At 42.1% G+C, this 17,466-nt stretch overlaps 1 protein-coding gene across 2 annotated transcripts in view; it reads right to left on the reverse strand.

Annotated features, from left to right (window-relative positions):
* The window catches only part of LOC127638792 (plexin-A4), a 322,817-nt gene that overhangs the window by 29,043 nt on the left and 276,308 nt on the right, over positions 1 to 17,466 (reverse strand). For both annotated transcript variants that reach the window (XM_052120525.1, XM_052120526.1), the window contains 8 exons: positions 17,144 to 17,237; positions 15,417 to 15,656; positions 15,173 to 15,319; positions 14,481 to 14,715; positions 14,170 to 14,312; positions 8,175 to 8,443; positions 2,165 to 2,231; positions 815 to 961 (listed from right to left, as the gene is read on the reverse strand). In XM_052120525.1, the coding sequence (XP_051976485.1) occupies positions 815 to 961; positions 2,165 to 2,231; positions 8,175 to 8,443; positions 14,170 to 14,312; positions 14,481 to 14,715; positions 15,173 to 15,319; positions 15,417 to 15,656; positions 17,144 to 17,237 (1,342 nt within the window). The remainder of the gene's footprint in view (positions 1 to 814; positions 962 to 2,164; positions 2,232 to 8,174; positions 8,444 to 14,169; positions 14,313 to 14,480; positions 14,716 to 15,172; positions 15,320 to 15,416; positions 15,657 to 17,143; positions 17,238 to 17,466) is intronic.

The raw sequence follows: 17,466 nt of genomic DNA on the forward strand, positions 1-17,466 counted from the left end.
TAAAAAAGACTCATGAGGGAGATAGAATAAAGAGCCTTTAAGGGCCCTTGCTGGCATCTGTTATGACTAAATAACCACATGCACAGTAGGAGACCTCATTTACCTACAGTCCACCTATATAAAGGACTCTCTTGAGGGACCAAAACCAGAATCAATACAATTAAATGAACTGTGTGTGGGTTTTAAGGAAAGGCTTTGCCTTTCTGGTCTGCAGCTGTCTGTCAAGTGTTTTGGAAGTGAGTACAGAATGATGAAGCTGAAATGGCTCCTATAGTCATCAATTCAGTGTTGTGTTGAGAGGAACGCACCAGATGCCAAGAGGTAACACTAGTCTCCACATTCACTTTCTCTCTATCCTTTTGTCTCGCACTTCTTCATGCAGAATACAGATTACCCTCCTAATGTGCTGTCCCGGTAAACAGCCCGCCCTGACATACATGCAGTCCTAACAACACAGGCCCCTCTCATGACTGTCACAGTGACCCTCAGAACACGATAATGCCAATCACCACAGGATGTGGTAGAGGTCAAAGGTGAAAACAAGCCTGCATGTTCCCAGTCAGGCTTGAAGACAGTGGGCAGTGGGCATTGCATGCCATGTCACCCCAAACAAATCACCCAATTACTCTCTCTACACCTGTCTGCTTCTACATGAACAGTTTCACCCTTCTTAGCCTTTTCCCTATCCCTCTGTCCTTGTTTCATTCTTTATTTTCCATTTCAGTTTACTTCTCTCCTCCTCTATCTTCCTCTCCCTACAAAACATGATCTCTTTCCTTCCATCTCTAATCTACACTGGGCTTCAGGTCCTTACCAGAGTCTTGTAATCAATTTGCTGTCTGATGAGCTTGTCTTCACTGAGTGAGTAGCGGGCTTCTCCAGTGATTGAGTCGATGGGGCCTTTTTCCATCTGTTGCTTTATGGCACAGAAAAGCGAGAACAGGGGCTCACCGGCACACTCCTACAAATGGAAAGAGAATTGAATTAAAAGAACTGTATCATTTTCACTATCTTAAACTTCACACCAACCTCCAACAGAGGACATGGGCTGTCATTCCCTTGTTGAATAACAGTAATTTATATGCGTTTGATGGAGCTTTTCAGAGGTGAAGAGTGACACTAGGACAAGAATTCATGACCAGTTTCACTTGTTTGGATTTCAGTGACGGTTGAGCTAGATCAGAGGTGGATAGTGAGACAGAGCAGGTAACCTCTGTTACATATAGTATAAAACTGAGTGTTGCATTATAAGCCTGGCCTACAATAACAAGCATACTGTACTATATAAATGTGTTTTCATTCTTTATGAAGCTTACATCGCATACACTTATTGAAATTAGAAATGGACATAATTACTTTCTCTTGTTCAGTACTGACTGGTAGTCTGGGCAGCTGGTCAAGCACTACTCAATGATACTCAAATCAATGTGTTGTGACCACAATAATAATTTTATGGTTTCACATGGATAGTCCCAATGCAGTCCTTCTCCTACAGTAGAGTACAATTTGAGCTTAAATGAATCCCGAAGCTGATATTTCAGCTTCAGCCACTCGCTTCTAATCCATTAAACCAGACTGGGAGAAACTAAACCTAGACTTCCAGGATTTATTGCCAACTCTATGCATTTAATTTTAGTGCAGTTGTAAAATTGCACCAGCCATGATCTAATCACAGCAGATGTGTTTATTAAGCGGTTAATTGCAGGTTATAGGCGTAAATCCAGAGACATAGAGTACTGCTGCAGTACTGATGGTCATTATGCTGTATGTAGAAAAGAGAAGCACCTGATGATAAGCAGTCTCATTAAAGACACATAGAAGCACTGGAGTCAGCAAAATGTTAAACCCTCTTTGATTAAAAGAGCACCACATACACTCACATCCACACATACATAGCAATCTGCAGTGCACCACTGCCAATCCTCCTGCAAGATTCCTCTGGACACAACAGTGCATGTGCCAAATTACCTTGAGGTGAGTGATCTTCAATGGCCATAACCACCAGAGACATTGAGGTGGTCACATCCTCCTTATTATATAGATTAGTAGACGACAGATATGCTTTAAATGGTTGATTCCTAAATTATAACATTTGCCCCCCCCACCCCAATCCTGAATTTTGGCTACATTTTTGCTTTAATCCAAATGCAAACAATCTCCTTACCTTGAGGAATTTGTACAGCAGAAAAGTGAACCAATTCGTGAGCATTTTCTCAGCCACAGACTCCGTTCTGAAAAACAAACAAAAAAACAAACAAAGTATATAAATAAATAAAAGCGGTACAAAGCCACAATTATCACTGTGAGTGTCATGCACAAATGCGATTACCGTGACCATGAAAAATTCTCTTCACAAAGCCCAATGTCTGCTAATGAATGAATAAAAACAAGCATAATTGCAGAAACATGAATTGTGCTCTGGAATCTATAGCCACAATCTGCAGGCTGCCTTTACTTCCAGACTCCAAGGCCACAATAATCCACAAGATGCTAATACAAAAAACCCAATTAAGGCCTTTATATTATCTGCTTGGATTGATGCCAAGTGAACCCACTCTGACCTGGAATAAAACCGCACTAATTTCCCCTCCAAAGTCTGGCCATTGGGCTCAAAATGGATCACATTACAATAGAAGGTGGCTGAATGGAAGGGCCGGGTGCTTGATTGGCTAACACCTTTGCTTGGACCACAGACTCTGATCCGGTATGAGAGATGTACATACATAATAACTGTGGCAAATTGAAACCCAATACACTCAGATCCGGTGTCTTCAATGTGTGTGTGCCGCAGGGAGCTGGTGAATTGCCAAGGCGCCCTGCAATGAGCCATGGCACAGAGCATCAATATTTCAGGATTACAGCATTGTGGTGTGTGTGTCTGTGGCCCCCTTTCTAATGCCCTGCATTGCAGCTGCCACCTGCATTCCCTCTCTCCTGTTGCCTTTCAGAGACCTGCCACTGTGTACCGCTGAGTATACGTGTGAGTATGCATTGCTGTGTGCGAGAAGCAGTTGTTTAGAGAGCGTGCATGTGCCCGTTAAGCTGGCCTAACACCTGGAAAGGATTAGTGTCCCCTTGTTGTGTAGCCACTGCCTCAGACAGCACCAAGTGGGCCAAAGGAGAACAGTTCCATGGGGTCAGTGAGGTCACGTTTCATCTTTCCTTTCATCTCAATCCCTCCATTCTAACATTGCCCTGTAATCATCTATACACTACCAACAGATCTCAATGCTTGCAAATGTTGGACCAATTACAAGAGTAGCAGTGGGAGGGTAAAACCCGGCATTGGACCATACAGAGCAACTAGGGAAAATAGATATAAAAAGGAAACTGTTTACTTACTACATTCCCTTTAGAGCCAGCTTTTCATATTGCCATTTATTCCCATTAGCTTTCTATTTCTTTGGAATCGGCTGTTTTGATGGTAATTTTGGTTGGCAAGACACCATAAACTCACTTACCCATATCCTGTGTTACCTCTCTACACACCGGAGGGGGAATAAGTGGCCTCATTGCCAGACAATCCTGGCATAACCTGTCCATACTGTTGCCACAGTGCCAATAGCGCCTATCACTGTCCTTCCAATCCTTATGTTACATATCATTGCCATGGAGAGAAGAGCATGTTTAGCTTTGGAATTTAGGGGAGGCAGGAAATGTGTTGCACATCCAGTGGTGAGGGATGAGGAGCCTTGGAGTGGGCATCGCCTGGTGCTTATTTCACCCTGATTAAACAGTCATTTTCCAGTGGAATAAAGTAAGTAGAAAATGGGTAAAGTGGCATCGGGATGTGGAGCTGAGCTACGCTCCATAAATGAGAGAGAGAGAGGCAGCCATATATCTTGCTCATCCTCTCTCAAATTCACCCAAAGCCATTTATATTTGATGCTGCTTTCTGCTACGACAAATGGATGAGAAGAGCAAGCTCTGGCAACATCAAGGACCTGAGAGCAGTTTATGATTCCAGAGCCCCAACAAAAATTAGAACTGTCACTCTGTGAAGGATATTGCGCTGCAAGTATCTGTTATATGCAGAAAACATCTCTAGTAAACAAGCTCATAGATTTAACACTGTTGCTAAGTGTGTGGCGCTGAGTATACAAAGTGTCTGGTTTCACAAAGCGTTAGTCTCAGTCTGCTATGAAATTGAAACTCTTTCTACCTATGATTCAGCTAAAATTTGGTCAGGAACGCACATGCACAAACACACCTGCCTAATGGATTGGCATTATGCACATTGAAATGGCTCACAGCATCAGAGGGTTTATTTTCTTAACCAAACAGTCTGATGAAGCAAACCCTCAGTATGTCCCCTCCTTAATGCACATGTATTAAATAACACAGCTTGAAGCCAGGAATGATTTCAATTTTGCACTCCGGCTCATGTGGAGAAGATTGGCTTCTCTGTGGACCACTGAGCCTGCTGCGTAACCATGGTCCCCCTTCACAGAGGATTATCCCTCAAGAATAATCACAGGACCTCTGTTTAGCTCTGCCTGACTGTGTGTGTAAGCTTGTGTGTGTGTGTGTGTGTGTGTGTGTGTGTGTGTGTGTGTGTATTGAAAGTGAATTTGTATTGGTCTGAGAGTATAAAGTCCAAAAGTTTACTCTGGTTTTCTGTGTGCTGCTACGTCTCGTGCAGACACTTGGACAGTCCTTGTCTTTAAATGTTGTCTGCACAGGCATTGACTGTACTGAAGAATATAAAAAACCTTTTGTAGTGGGTATGCACTGAGCACATCCAAAAGTGTATAAAATCGAAAGGCTAGAGCACTTAACTGCACACAAGATGTAAACACACGTGGAAAAGCGTATGAAAAATTATACTCTAGTCTTAAGGCTGTGTCCAAATTACAGTATTTATTTAAAAATGTATGGTAACACTTTATTTTAGGGATCAGAAATTAGACATTAGTTAATGACTAATAATTGGATTTGTAATGGACTAACTGAAGACTTGTTTGGAATTATAAGGTATTTATTAGGCCCTCAATTTTTGCCTTTCCTTAACAGCCTCATTAAATTAGCTTATTCCTAATAATTAACTTAAATCAAAAGATACCAATAGCTAGTAATGTGCAAAATGCATACTTTACAGGTTCTCATTACACCATGTGAATGTGCAACTTTTAAGTATAAAATAAATATAGAAGGCAGAGACTTTTGGTGCTTACTGTAATTGGAAACAAAAAGCATCCTCTTTGCACTTATACAAAGGATGTATTTTGCATCACACTAGCTATTGATATGTTTTGTTTTTAGCTAAGAAATCCATTGTTATGATAAAAGCAATTATAAAGGTGCTATCATGATAGAATAAGAAATCAGTGAATAAAGGCTTGATAAATACTCTATAATGCCAAACAAGCCCATAACTAGTCACTTACAAGTGTAATTATTAGTCATGAATTACTGTCTAATTACTGATATCTAAACTAAAGTGTTACCAAATTTACTTCTCAACTGTAGATTGAGTAAATTCTGTAAGCATGCAGATGTGTAGTATAAATACATTACAGGAAATACTACATGTGCCATGTTGGTATTGTTCTTTGACCTTTTCATTTTTTGACCTATGTCGTACAAACAAAAAATACTAAAATACAATTTTTGTGTCTTGTTAAACAAGTATAATTTGATCATGTGCAATAGCTTTCTTACTACCTAAACCACTTACATTAGGAAAGAACCATTACATTTTAAGTTCTCCGCCATTCTTTCTGCATTTGTTTCGCCAATCTGATGGATCCTCAGCTCACATCTTTATGTGATATCAGGGTCCACTAATTACACACTTCAGAATCACAGCACAAGTCATACATTATCCTGGTATTGTTCATCTTCTATATCAGGATTACTGAGTATTCAGACATACCTGTACTTATCAACTGACATACTGCTTTTGGCAAAGTACAGTGCATCCGGAAAGTATTCACAGCGCTTCACTTTTTCCACATTTTGTTATGTTACAGCCATATTGCAAAATGGATTATATTCATTATTTTCCTCAAAATTCTACAAACAATACCCCATAATGACAACTTGAAAGAAGTTTGTTTGAAATCTTTGCAAATTTATTAAAAATAAAAAATGAAAAAAATCACATGTACAAAAGTATTCACAGCCTTTGCCATGACACTCAAAATTGAGCTCAGGTGCAACTTGTTTCCACTGATCATCCTTTAGATGTTTCTACAACTTGATTGGAGTCCACCTGTGGTAAATTCAGTTGATTAAAAATGATTTGGGAAGGCACACACCTGTATATATATATAAGGTCCCACAGTTAACAGTGCATGTCAGAGCACAAACCGAGCCATGAAGTCCAAGACAGGACCTCCGAGACAGGATTGTATCGAGGCACAGATCTGGGGAAGGGTACAGAGAAATTTCTGCAGCATTGAAGGTCCCAATGAGCACAGTGGCCTCCATCATCCATAAATGGAAGAAGTTTGGAAGCACCGGGAGGTGTGCCAAGCTTGTAGCATCATACACAAAAGACTTGAGACAGTAATTGGTGCCAAATGTGCTTCAACAAAGTATTGAGCAAAGGCTGTGAATACATATGTACATATGATCTTTTTCGAAGATTCCAAACAAACTTCTTTCACGTAGTCTTTATGGGGTATTGTTTGTAGAATTTTGAGGCAAATAATGAATTTAATTGGATTTGAATTGGAATAAGGCTGTAACATAACAAAATGTGGAAAAACATCTACAGGCATGTTTGAGAATAGGAGACCCTGTATAACACATTCCTATGTAGTCCTACAGAGACATATAGAATTTATTAATGCTGTGCATACAGAGAAAATGGGTTGTGTGATCGCTAGGTTATCATAGACAAAGTGAGTGGGCTACAGAGTGAGGGATGATAGAATTGGGTGCCGGAATGCGACAGATGGTTCTTGAAGCCGCTTGTTAGTTAGTTAGCCTGGGTATGTTTGTGATCTCAAGTTTAGGCTGGACAGATGGGGCAACCATTGCGAATGCATTCTTGGAAATGGGGAAAGGAAAGCTGGTTAGAGGCTTCTGCCAAAGATGTCCTGCCTCTCTGCATTTTAAACACAGATTTAGAAATCATGCAGTGAAAGAGAGAGAGAGGGAGGGGGGAAATAACAAACATTTCTTTGTTATTGGCCAGGGCTCTGTATTGTGTTTTGCTAAGCATGTCCTTGAGTTAAACAGGTTCCATGTTGTGGATATCGCTCTGTATATCTATACAATCCATAGAAATAGCCTATACGGACTAAAGCAGTGGCTCTAAACTCAAAATAAAATGTGCACACATTGCAGGCATCAACAAACAATTGACATTGCCTTTCTATCTTAATGAGAGAAATGCCTTTTCTTTTCACCTGCAATTTGTAAAGCAGATCTTTGTGCAATTAATCTTCCCTTTCATTGTTTAAATTAATCACACATGCCATTAAAAGTGTTATTGAATCAGGATGTGACAATTTCAAGAGGTGCTCCCCGGCTGTATCATAAATGTCACATTACTTTTAGCACGCCTGTTTTGACCAACACATTTTGTGTTTACATCATTCTTTCTGTTGTGCTCAGAGAAACTAGTGAGAACAGCTTCAATTAGCACAATTAACAAAAGTGTCAGCTTATGAAAATTGCAGCTGAAGTACAAGGGTTTAACAGAAGCTATTTTTGATGTTAATATAATGACATCCAGAAAACTACAAGAAAAACGGACATGAGTGCAAACGAGTAGAGCAAAAATCAGTTTGCATGGTATAGTATGAACAATTTTATGCCATAATAAAACAAAAATACAGAAGAGTTAATTGCATGGAGAACTGAGCTTCACAGATCTCCCTACATTCAGTAGTTTTTTAGTGCTCTGTTAATTGGATCTAGAGCTAATTAATCCTAATTACAATTTAATGATGAGCGTGTCAGTGCATTTCATGTTTGGGTGAGAAAGTGTGCCTTTCAGTGTCACCAAAAGGAATATTTCCATCCAGTGTACTGTAGAATACATTTATCGAACACAATTTACTGAGGTCATTCACTCTCATCTATGAAGATGACTATAATTAGAATCAGACAGACAGAAATGATTCCAAAATTTAGAACATGTGCTCTGTTGATTATGCTCACTTGTAAGGGATTTATGATCAGTAATGGCTCTTCACTTTAAGTGTGCATGTGTCGAGTACCTTCTAAGTAATAGTTTTGGATGGTTCTTGCTTTCCAGGTTCTTGTCGATAAGGTCAGACAGCAGGTGTTTCAGGACATCTGTTGCATACTCCAGTTTACTCTGCAACACTGTCATGATCAGTGAAGCAACGTTGCCTCGGTCTCGCATGGAAAAGCCTCTCTGAGACTCCAGGGTTCGGATGAAGGACAAAAGGAAAACTTTGTTGTTGATTAGCTGTCCAAACAGTTTTAGGCCCTTCTCCACCTGATCCTGTCTGTAACCTGGCACCTGAGGCAAAAAAACAAACAGGAAAATAACTGTGATAAACACTATATTTCACAATACATAGAGATCATTAAATACCTCATGAAATCAAAATTATAATTTTGTGGCCTTTATTCATGTCTTTTTTAAGCTTTGAGGTCATCTATATTTTAGTATACTCATAAACTGTGACACAACTCACTTTTAGCAGATTTATGCATTTATGTAATTTATGTGACAGATTTTTGTCCAACCAAATGTTCTCTAGAATGAAAATGTCCCTCCCCCTAATACCACCAGCAACCAATAAGCAAGTAGTAAATCATGAAGTAGTAATGGCTGTGATGTAACTAAAGTCTATTGTTTATTATTTAAAAAAGAGACTAGCCCTTGATAATGTTCCACCCCAATTTCCTGTTTCAATAGGAATACGTCAAAAAAGGGAAGAAAACTGCATTCATTAAGCAATTTTAATTGAAGGACCCTTCTCATAAGTCTGAGCATCTAAATTGTTATTGTTGTCATGTTTAACAATGTTGTCTTCTACTTAAGTTGGCTCATTTGGACTTCAAGCACATTCAAAATCTCTCATCTGGCAACAGCATTCAGTGTCACTGTCCAATGAAACACCCACAGGTGCTTAAACTTAAGAGAACCAAATAAATTAAAGGTGCTGTAAGCAATTTTAGTAGTCTGCAGCTTTCATATGACTGAGCCATTGAATTAGTCATGCCCCCTCATTCCTGCCCTCCAAAGATGATTTTGAGTCCAAAACCGAGCAAAAGAGCAGCATTGTTTGTTCCTGTGGCTGTCAAATTCAACAGTGGCACAATAGTGCCCTCAACTGACAAATATTATGAATCACAGCCTCAAAGATCCACTTCAAATACAGCACTATGAGAACGAGCAAAATGATTGACAGGTGAAAAAGTTCAATGTCCACAGACAGTAAACACATTTTTGTATGCTGTTTACAAAGTCTACAGCTGTCACAGAGACAGTGAGATATCTATAAGGACACTTTTTTAATTAATATCTTTAAGGAAGTTGGGACATTTTTTTAAAAGTTTCCCATGAACAAAATCATTTACAGCACCTTTAAATTAATAATTATAATTAAAAAGCAATCTACAACCAAACATACATGTAAACGGATGGACAGCATTCAGCTTTTGACAGCTGCTCACAGGGCAAGGATGCATTAATTGTGCGCTAATGACACCTGATGACAGACATTCATGATTGGCTAAAGAAATGTGTTTGATTCAATTAAAACTGTCCATCAATGTCATATGGGACATAAATAACCTGTAGCTTGGTGTAGCCATCACTGCATTAGATTTTTATTCTGTTCTTTAATGCTCTGAAAAACATTTGTGTCACATGTCATTACTGTTATTAACAAAAGAGTGATTGTAAATCAGAGAGAAGAAAAAGTTGTAAGAGAGAGAGAGAGAGAGAGAGAGAGAGAGAGCGAGCGAGAGAGACTGCTAGTAGATTATAATGAGAGCTGCTGCCTTTTGTTTACTGAGGGTGAACACAAACAACACAGTGACAGCTTTAATTCCTAACAACCCCACTGAGCTGCTAGTCCTTCAGAACAAAAAAATAAATAAATAAATAAAATACTTGCAGCTATTATTGTTACTGTTCCTCCCACAATAATTACATGCATGTAAGATTGTTTCCAAGTAAAGGGTCATTAATCTTCAAATTTAGTATGGACCATTTTCACATTTCCAGGTTTCGAATTCATGTAGTTAACTGAAAGGTAAACTTCTATAGTGGGAATAGGAGATGACAGCAAAACATGTGGGTGTTTCCCTTTGCCCCAACAGCAAAAGAAAAATTCCACTATTATGTTGCCACGACTTACCAAAAGAGATAAAAATGGGAGAGATTTATCATGGCAGTCAGAAGAGAGAAAGATTCCAAATTTACTGTCACTCCCTCAGCAGCTGTTTTTGAAATCCCGTGCAGCAGTGTTCACTAGTTTTGTTTTAAATTAATGCTAGGGTAATAATGAACAAGAATGAGATAAACATTTACTGTACCTAATTAAAAAAAATGTAATGCATAAAGAACCAAATAAGAACCATATGGGCGGCAGTGAAGGCCGTGGGCCTCGACGGACCAGACCCGGGCAGCAAAGGCTTGCTCTGGGGACGTGGAATGTCACCTCACTGGGGGGGAAGGAGCCGGAACTAGTGAGGGAGGTGGAGCGTTACCAGTTGGATCTGGTGGGGCTTACATCGGCCGCACAGTTTTGGCTCTGGATCCGTACTCCTGGATAGGGGATGGACTCTATTCTTCTCTGGAGTTTCCCAGGGTGTGAGGCTGACGGGCGGTGTGGGGATACTCACGAGTCCCCGGCTGACGCCACTACGTTGGAGTTTACCCGGTGGACGAGAGGGTCAGCCTCCCTACGCCTACGGGTTGTGGGGAAAACTCTGACTGTTGTCTGTGCATATGCACCGAACAGCAGTTCAGAGTATTCGGCCTTCTTGGAGACACTGAATGGAGTCCTGAATAGGGCCCCAGTAGGGGACTCCATAGTGATGCTGGGTGACTTCAACGCACACGTGGGAAATGACAGGGACACCTGGAAAGGCGTGATTGGGAGGAACGGCCTCCCTGATCTGAACTCAAGTGGATGTTTGTTATTAGATTTCTGTGCTAGTCATGGATTATCTATAACAAACACCATGTTCGAACATAAGGATGCTCATAAGTGTACGTGGTACCAGAGCACCCTAGGCCGAAGGTCGATGATCGATTTTGTAATCGTGTCGTCGGATCTGAGGCCATATGTTTTGGACACTTCGGGTAAAGAGAGGGGCAGAGCTGTCAACCGATCACCATCTGGTGGTGAGTTGGGTCAGGGGTGGGGAAAGACTCTGGACAGACCTGGGAAGCCCAAGCGAGTAGTGCGGGTGAACTGGGAACGTTTGGAGGAGGTCCCTGTCCGCGAGATCTTCAACTCACACCTCCGGCGGAGCTTTTCAGGCATCCTTGCGGAGGTTGGGGACATTGAACCGGAGTGGGCAATGTTCAAAGCTTCCATTGCCGAGCCGCGGTGGAGAGCTGCGGCCTCAAGGTTTTAGGTGCCGCAAGGGGTGGTAACCCTCGAACACCATGGTGGACACTGGTGGTCAGGGAAGCCGTCCGACTGAAGAAAGAGGCCTTCCGGGATTTGTTGTCCCGGAGGTCTCCGGAGGCAGTTGCAAGGTACCGACAGGCCCGAAGGGCTGCGGCCTCGGCCGTGAGGGAGGCAAAGCAGTGGGTGTGGGAAAAGTTCGGAGAAGCCATGGAGAAGGACTTTCGGTCCGCACCAAAGTGCTTCTGGAAAACCGTCCGCCACCTTAGGAGGGGAAACGGGGAACCATTCAAGCTGTATACAGCAAAGATGGGACGCTGTTGACCTCAACCGAGGAGGTTATTGGGTGATGGAAGGAACACTTTGAAGAACTCCTAAATCCCAACACGCCCTCTATGGTAGAGGCAGAGCCGGAGGATGATGGGGATCAGATTCTATTTCCCTGGGGAGGTCACTGAGGTAGTCAAACAACTCCGCAGTGGCAAAGCCCCGGGATTGATGAGATCCGACCAGAAATGCTGAAAGCTCTGGATGTGGAGGGGTGTCATGGATGACACGCCTCTTCAACATTGCGTGGAAATCTGGGACAGTGCCTAAGGAGTGGCAGAACGGGGTGGTGGTTCCCCTCTTCAAAAGGGGGATCAGAGAGTGTGTGCCAACTACAGGGGTATCACACTTCTCAGCCTCCCTGGTAAAGTTTACTCCAAGGTGCTGGAGAGGAGGGTTCGGCCGATTGTCGAACCTCAGATTGAAGAGGAACAATGCGGTTTTCGGTCCTGGCCGTGGAGCAGACGGACCAGATCTTTACTCTGCAAGGATCCTGGAGGGGGCCTGGGAGTATGCCCATCCGGTCTACATGTGTTTTGTGGATCTGGAGAAGGCGTATGACCGGGTCCCCGGAGAGACTGTGGGAGGTGCTGCTGGAGTACGGGGTGGGGGGTCCCTTCTTAGGGCGATCCAATCCCTGTACGTCCAAAGCGAGGGCTGTGTCCGGGTCCTCGGCACAAAGTCGAGTTCATTCCATGTGGGGTTGGTCTCCGCCAAGGCTGCGCTTTGTCACCAATCCTGTTTGTGATATTCATGGACAGGATATCGAGGCGTAGTCGAGGTGGGGAAGGTGTGCTGGTTCGGTGGGCTGGGGATCTCATCGCTGCTTTTTGCAGATGATGTTGTCTTCATGTCATCATCGGTCCGTGACCTTCAGCTCTCACTGGATCGCTTGGCAGTCGAGTGTGAAGCAGCTGGGATGAGGATTAGCACCTCTAAATCTGAGGCCATGGTTCTCAGCAGGAAACCGATGGAGTGCGTACTCCAGGTAGGGAATGAGGTTTTGCCCCAAGTGAAGGAGTTCAAGTACCTCGGGGTCTTGTTTACGAGTGAGGGACAATGGAGCGGGAGGTTGGCCGGAGAATCGGGGCAGCAGGGGCGGTATTGCACTCGCTCTATCGCACCGTTAGTCACGAAAAGAGAGCTGAGCCGAAGGCAAAGCTCTCGATCTACTGGTCAATTTTTGTTCCTACCCTCACCTATGGTCATGAAGGTTGGGTCATGACCGAAAGAACTAGGTCGCGAGTACAAGCGGCCGAAATGGGCTTCCTCAGAAGGGTGGCGGGCTTCTCCCTTAGAGATAGGGTGAGGAGCTCAGTCATCCGTGAGGAGCTCGGAGTAGAGCCGCTGCTCCTTTGCGTTGAAAGGAGTCAGTTGAGGTGGTTTGGGCATCTGGTAAGGATGCCCCTGGCCGCCTCCCTGGGGAGGTGTTTCAGGCACGTCCAGCTGGGAGGAGGCCTCGGGAAGACCCAGGACTAGGTGGAGAGATTACATCTCCACACTGGCCTGGGAACGCTCGGGTCGCCCAGTCAGAGCTGGTTAATGTGGCTCGGGATAGGGAAGTTTGGGGCCCCCTGCTGGAGCAGCTGCCCCCGCGACCCGACTTCGGATAAGCGGTTGAAGATGGATGGATGGATGGATGGATGGATGGATGGTAATGCATAAAGTTTGCTACATTTACGTTGCTAAATAAGGTGTAAATGCATCATAACAGTCTGTGAAAAGGGTCCACTGCACAAAAATAAAATTGTTACTGGAAATTTATGGTAGTCAATGGGCACATTAGTGGCTAGGTCTCTTAAGCCATCTTTACACTGCAAAGGTGGCACAGAAGCTGCAACAAAAGTGGCAATTAGGTGCATTTACACATACCATTTATTACTGCTCAGCGCTGGCATAAATGTATTTAAACAGCAATAACAACTGCATAAATAATGTTATGAGATTATAGTTTTAAAAATACATTTATGAAAACAGAAACATGAAATGATTTTTCAAATGTGAAACTAAATTAAGAAATATATGCTCTATCATAACAACAACTGATGCTGCATTTCATTTACACAGAATTAAAGCAGCCTCAGAACTGCCTTTGATACAAAGGGTTGAGGTGGGTCAGAGCAGAATTAACTTGGCTTTTGCATCTTTACACAGAATTTTGAGCAGGCTCAGAACAGTTTGTTTAAAGACACATTAATAAAAATTTTATATTTTCACAATGTATGACTATAAAATATTTTAAATAAAAAATGACAATGTAAGGTGCAAACCTGCAATCAAACTAGGTTTATTTAGCATCATTGCAACAGTCAAACTGTTAGGTTACCTCTAGATCTCTAAGGACTGGATGCTCCTCAATACCAGGGAAAAGAACTCGCATGGTATATGTGCGGTAGTCCAGGAAGGGAATGCCTGCTCCGTCTAGATCACTGGTCAACTCGTGAATGTCTGTCTGCAGCTCTGCAAATGCTGCATACGGAAGACACAAAACAAACAGAAAAAAGCCAATAGTGACTAAATATGTCTCCTGACAAACCAAGTTGCACCCAACAATCCAGAATGAGATCTCTAATCCAGTGTCAAACCAATTTTGCTGCTTGCTTACACAAGTCTCAAATTCTGGATTGAGACTCTTACCCTCTTTACACTCCAGAGCTACTCTGGACTCCAGATTGTCCATCTGCATCTGTAGGCGTTTAAGAGTAAGATCGCTCTCACGGGATTTGCGCTTGTAGGCGATGAGGACAATGACAATGAAGAAGATGAGGAGGCCTCCAGCCCCGGCGATGCTGATGACGGCTGTGCTGCTGAGGGGACTGTCTGAAGTGATGTGGACCGCACCTGGGGAAAACTCGATACCACCCACACGGGCCTAAAGCGGAGCAAGATTCAAGATTTGAATGAAAGCAATCCTTTGCAGTAAGTAAAATATTTTGTATCCTTCATTTCCTCAGTGTTTTGTGGTACCCTGTACAAGAACATACTAATTCAGATATAAGACAAAATACATCTACTGACAAAGGAATTATACTTTATTCAATGTTATTGTATGATAGTAAAGCAAGCGTCCCAACAGCAGAGGGGGACAATGTATCTGTTATTTCTGTGACTATATGGCACTCTCTTGATCTGTCTACAAGCATCTGGTGGAGCAGCCAGACGCACAGAGTTCCTATTCAGAAGCAAAAGTAGTTTTATTTTCCTTTAATATATCTTATTAGGGAGGAATTTGTAGTCTCTCTGTCTGCATCCCAGACATAACAAAGGGGATATGATCCCCAGTATTTAGGATTTTAAACAAAGAGTGTGCAACCCACAACGCAACTTACCAAGACCTTGTGGCGTCCAGTCAGATTGGGCGATTCACAGAGCAGCTGAGTGTCTGATACAGTTAATGTACAAGGTTTATCTCCAATCAGAACAGTATAGTTGAGCTTCCCATTACCACCCGGGGCTGGAGGCAGGAAGTTTCTACCCTAAAATTGAGACAATCATCAATGGACAATGATCTACCAACTATGATTTCGGACTGACTGAGAATTTGGTAATTGCAGTATGAAATATCAATAATACCTTGAGTATAATAGGGGATCCTGGTTTAAGCTCATGGACTCCGGACATACTGAGTGGTTCAAACACTGGGTTTGGGTAGTAGATGAAGTTGGTGTTGTTGAGGGCCAGCACAGACTGAACGTTGTCCAGGATAAAGCCAAATTCATCAGGCCTTTCTGGAACTTCCTTCAGTCTGCTCAGACTATAGGGAAGCTCTGGGGCCATACACTGCATTGTGGTGGGACTCAACACCTGACACGTCTGGTAGGTGGAAATAGGTGGAACAGATGCCCATTAAAAAAAAATCTCAAGACATATTTGCAGACCATGTTGTAAGATTCAATGTAAAACAAAATCCATTGGATTTAGAAGAACAATATTATTGGATTCAGATGAATGATGATGGATTTAGATTATAAGCAATAGTGGACAGTTCTATGACTGTGTGTTCTATTTTTATGTTCTGAAACAAGACATTTGTGTTTTAGAAGGCAAGTATTCCATGTTAAATAATTTAGTCAAAATTGAGATTTAATTTCATCTCTCTAAAATTTGAGTCACACACACTTGTATTAGGTCTACTCAGATATAGGTCTACTCTACAAGCACCACTAAATAATTAGCACTTTTAAAATGGCCACACATTAAGCCTTTGATATGCCAGCAGTGCTGGTGACTCTCCAATACATAACTAAATGCACTCACCTTTGCTTTCTTAAAAACTATCTGACTCTCCATACCTTTCTTTGTCTCTCTTTTGGTTATAGTGTTTCTACTTTTATGTCTCTTTCTTTTTTGTCCTCCATTATTTCCCCGCTCCTTTCTTTCCTTTTCCCCTCTTTTATTAAGAAGCCAAGTTTATTATCTGTTGTTGCATTGTAAGCAAATCTAAAGGCAAATTCTCTTTGAAGTGTATAAATAAGACATCTGACAAGACCCTTGAGTTTTGTGAAGCCACACAGCTTTGCAGTTTTACAGATCCAGTTATTTTAATTGAACTCCTGCAAAGCCGTAGCAACCAGACAGACAAATCCATAACTGACCCTTCAATTCCTCTAACACAAATAACTCTATAAAAGGTCTGAAAGGGTGTAATCATTTAAGTTAAAATAGATTTCAGGTCACTCTTTGTTTCAGAGCACACAGTCCTGTCAAACACTTTTCAAAGTTAGTTTTGTTTTGAGTGATCACATTACAAACAAGGGTATGAGACATCTTGTGCCACACAAATGACTTCTTTCAGAGACTGCAATGCAGGGTATGACTTTTATTCCACTGTGCTTTGAGAAACAGTGTGCCAAGGCCTAATCATATCGCAGCCCAGATGCTAAACGCGGCCATGTGTGAGATACGTACACAAGATAACATTACAGTCTTTTGTCTCTGTTGCCTTTCAATCAGATCTCACTGAGTGAAGCCTCCCATGGCTCTTTGGATCCATTCTGAAGACAGGACACATGATACCCTTGTCTAGGCATCCAACCTGTGTAACGGCATTCTCCTCTTTCCCCCACAAAGGTAACATTGCTGCTACTGCTGCTGGGATCCAGCAGCCTTCCTGTTCTTTGTCTGTTTCTTTGTCGTTCTCTCTCTCTTTTCTACAACTAATGTCCTGTATCCAATGAGGTGCATCCGACACAGGTGATTGGAGCAGAGGGAATAGTCTGCTAATGGTAATTTAAGTTCACTAGTGTAAGTTTAGGTGAGGGCAGAGTGCTTGTTTTCTGTATGGAAATGTCTGTACTTACGTTGACCGCCTCTAAGTTCTTGTATTTGGCTCTGATGAGAGGGTTCTGGATGATGTCCAGGTTGGTCCCGGTCACGGTTACTGGTGTGTTGCCACTGTGAAACCAACACCACATTTTAAAAGATGCATTTGCTAACTTTCACATGTTGTCGTTCTTTGTGTGGCAATGCTTCATGTTTGTAATCGTAAAAATCTTGATTGAAAATTGTGCTATTCATTTTATAAAAATAATCAACAATTAAAGCTGAAGTGTGTCATTACTGCACCACAAGCAAAAATAATCACTATTTTCAAACAAATTCTATTAAAATGCTGGCATCTCCA

This window comes from Xyrauchen texanus, chromosome 47, assembly GCF_025860055.1.
Source record: "Xyrauchen texanus isolate HMW12.3.18 chromosome 47, RBS_HiC_50CHRs, whole genome shotgun sequence".
Lineage (NCBI taxonomy): Eukaryota > Metazoa > Chordata > Actinopteri > Cypriniformes > Catostomidae > Xyrauchen > Xyrauchen texanus.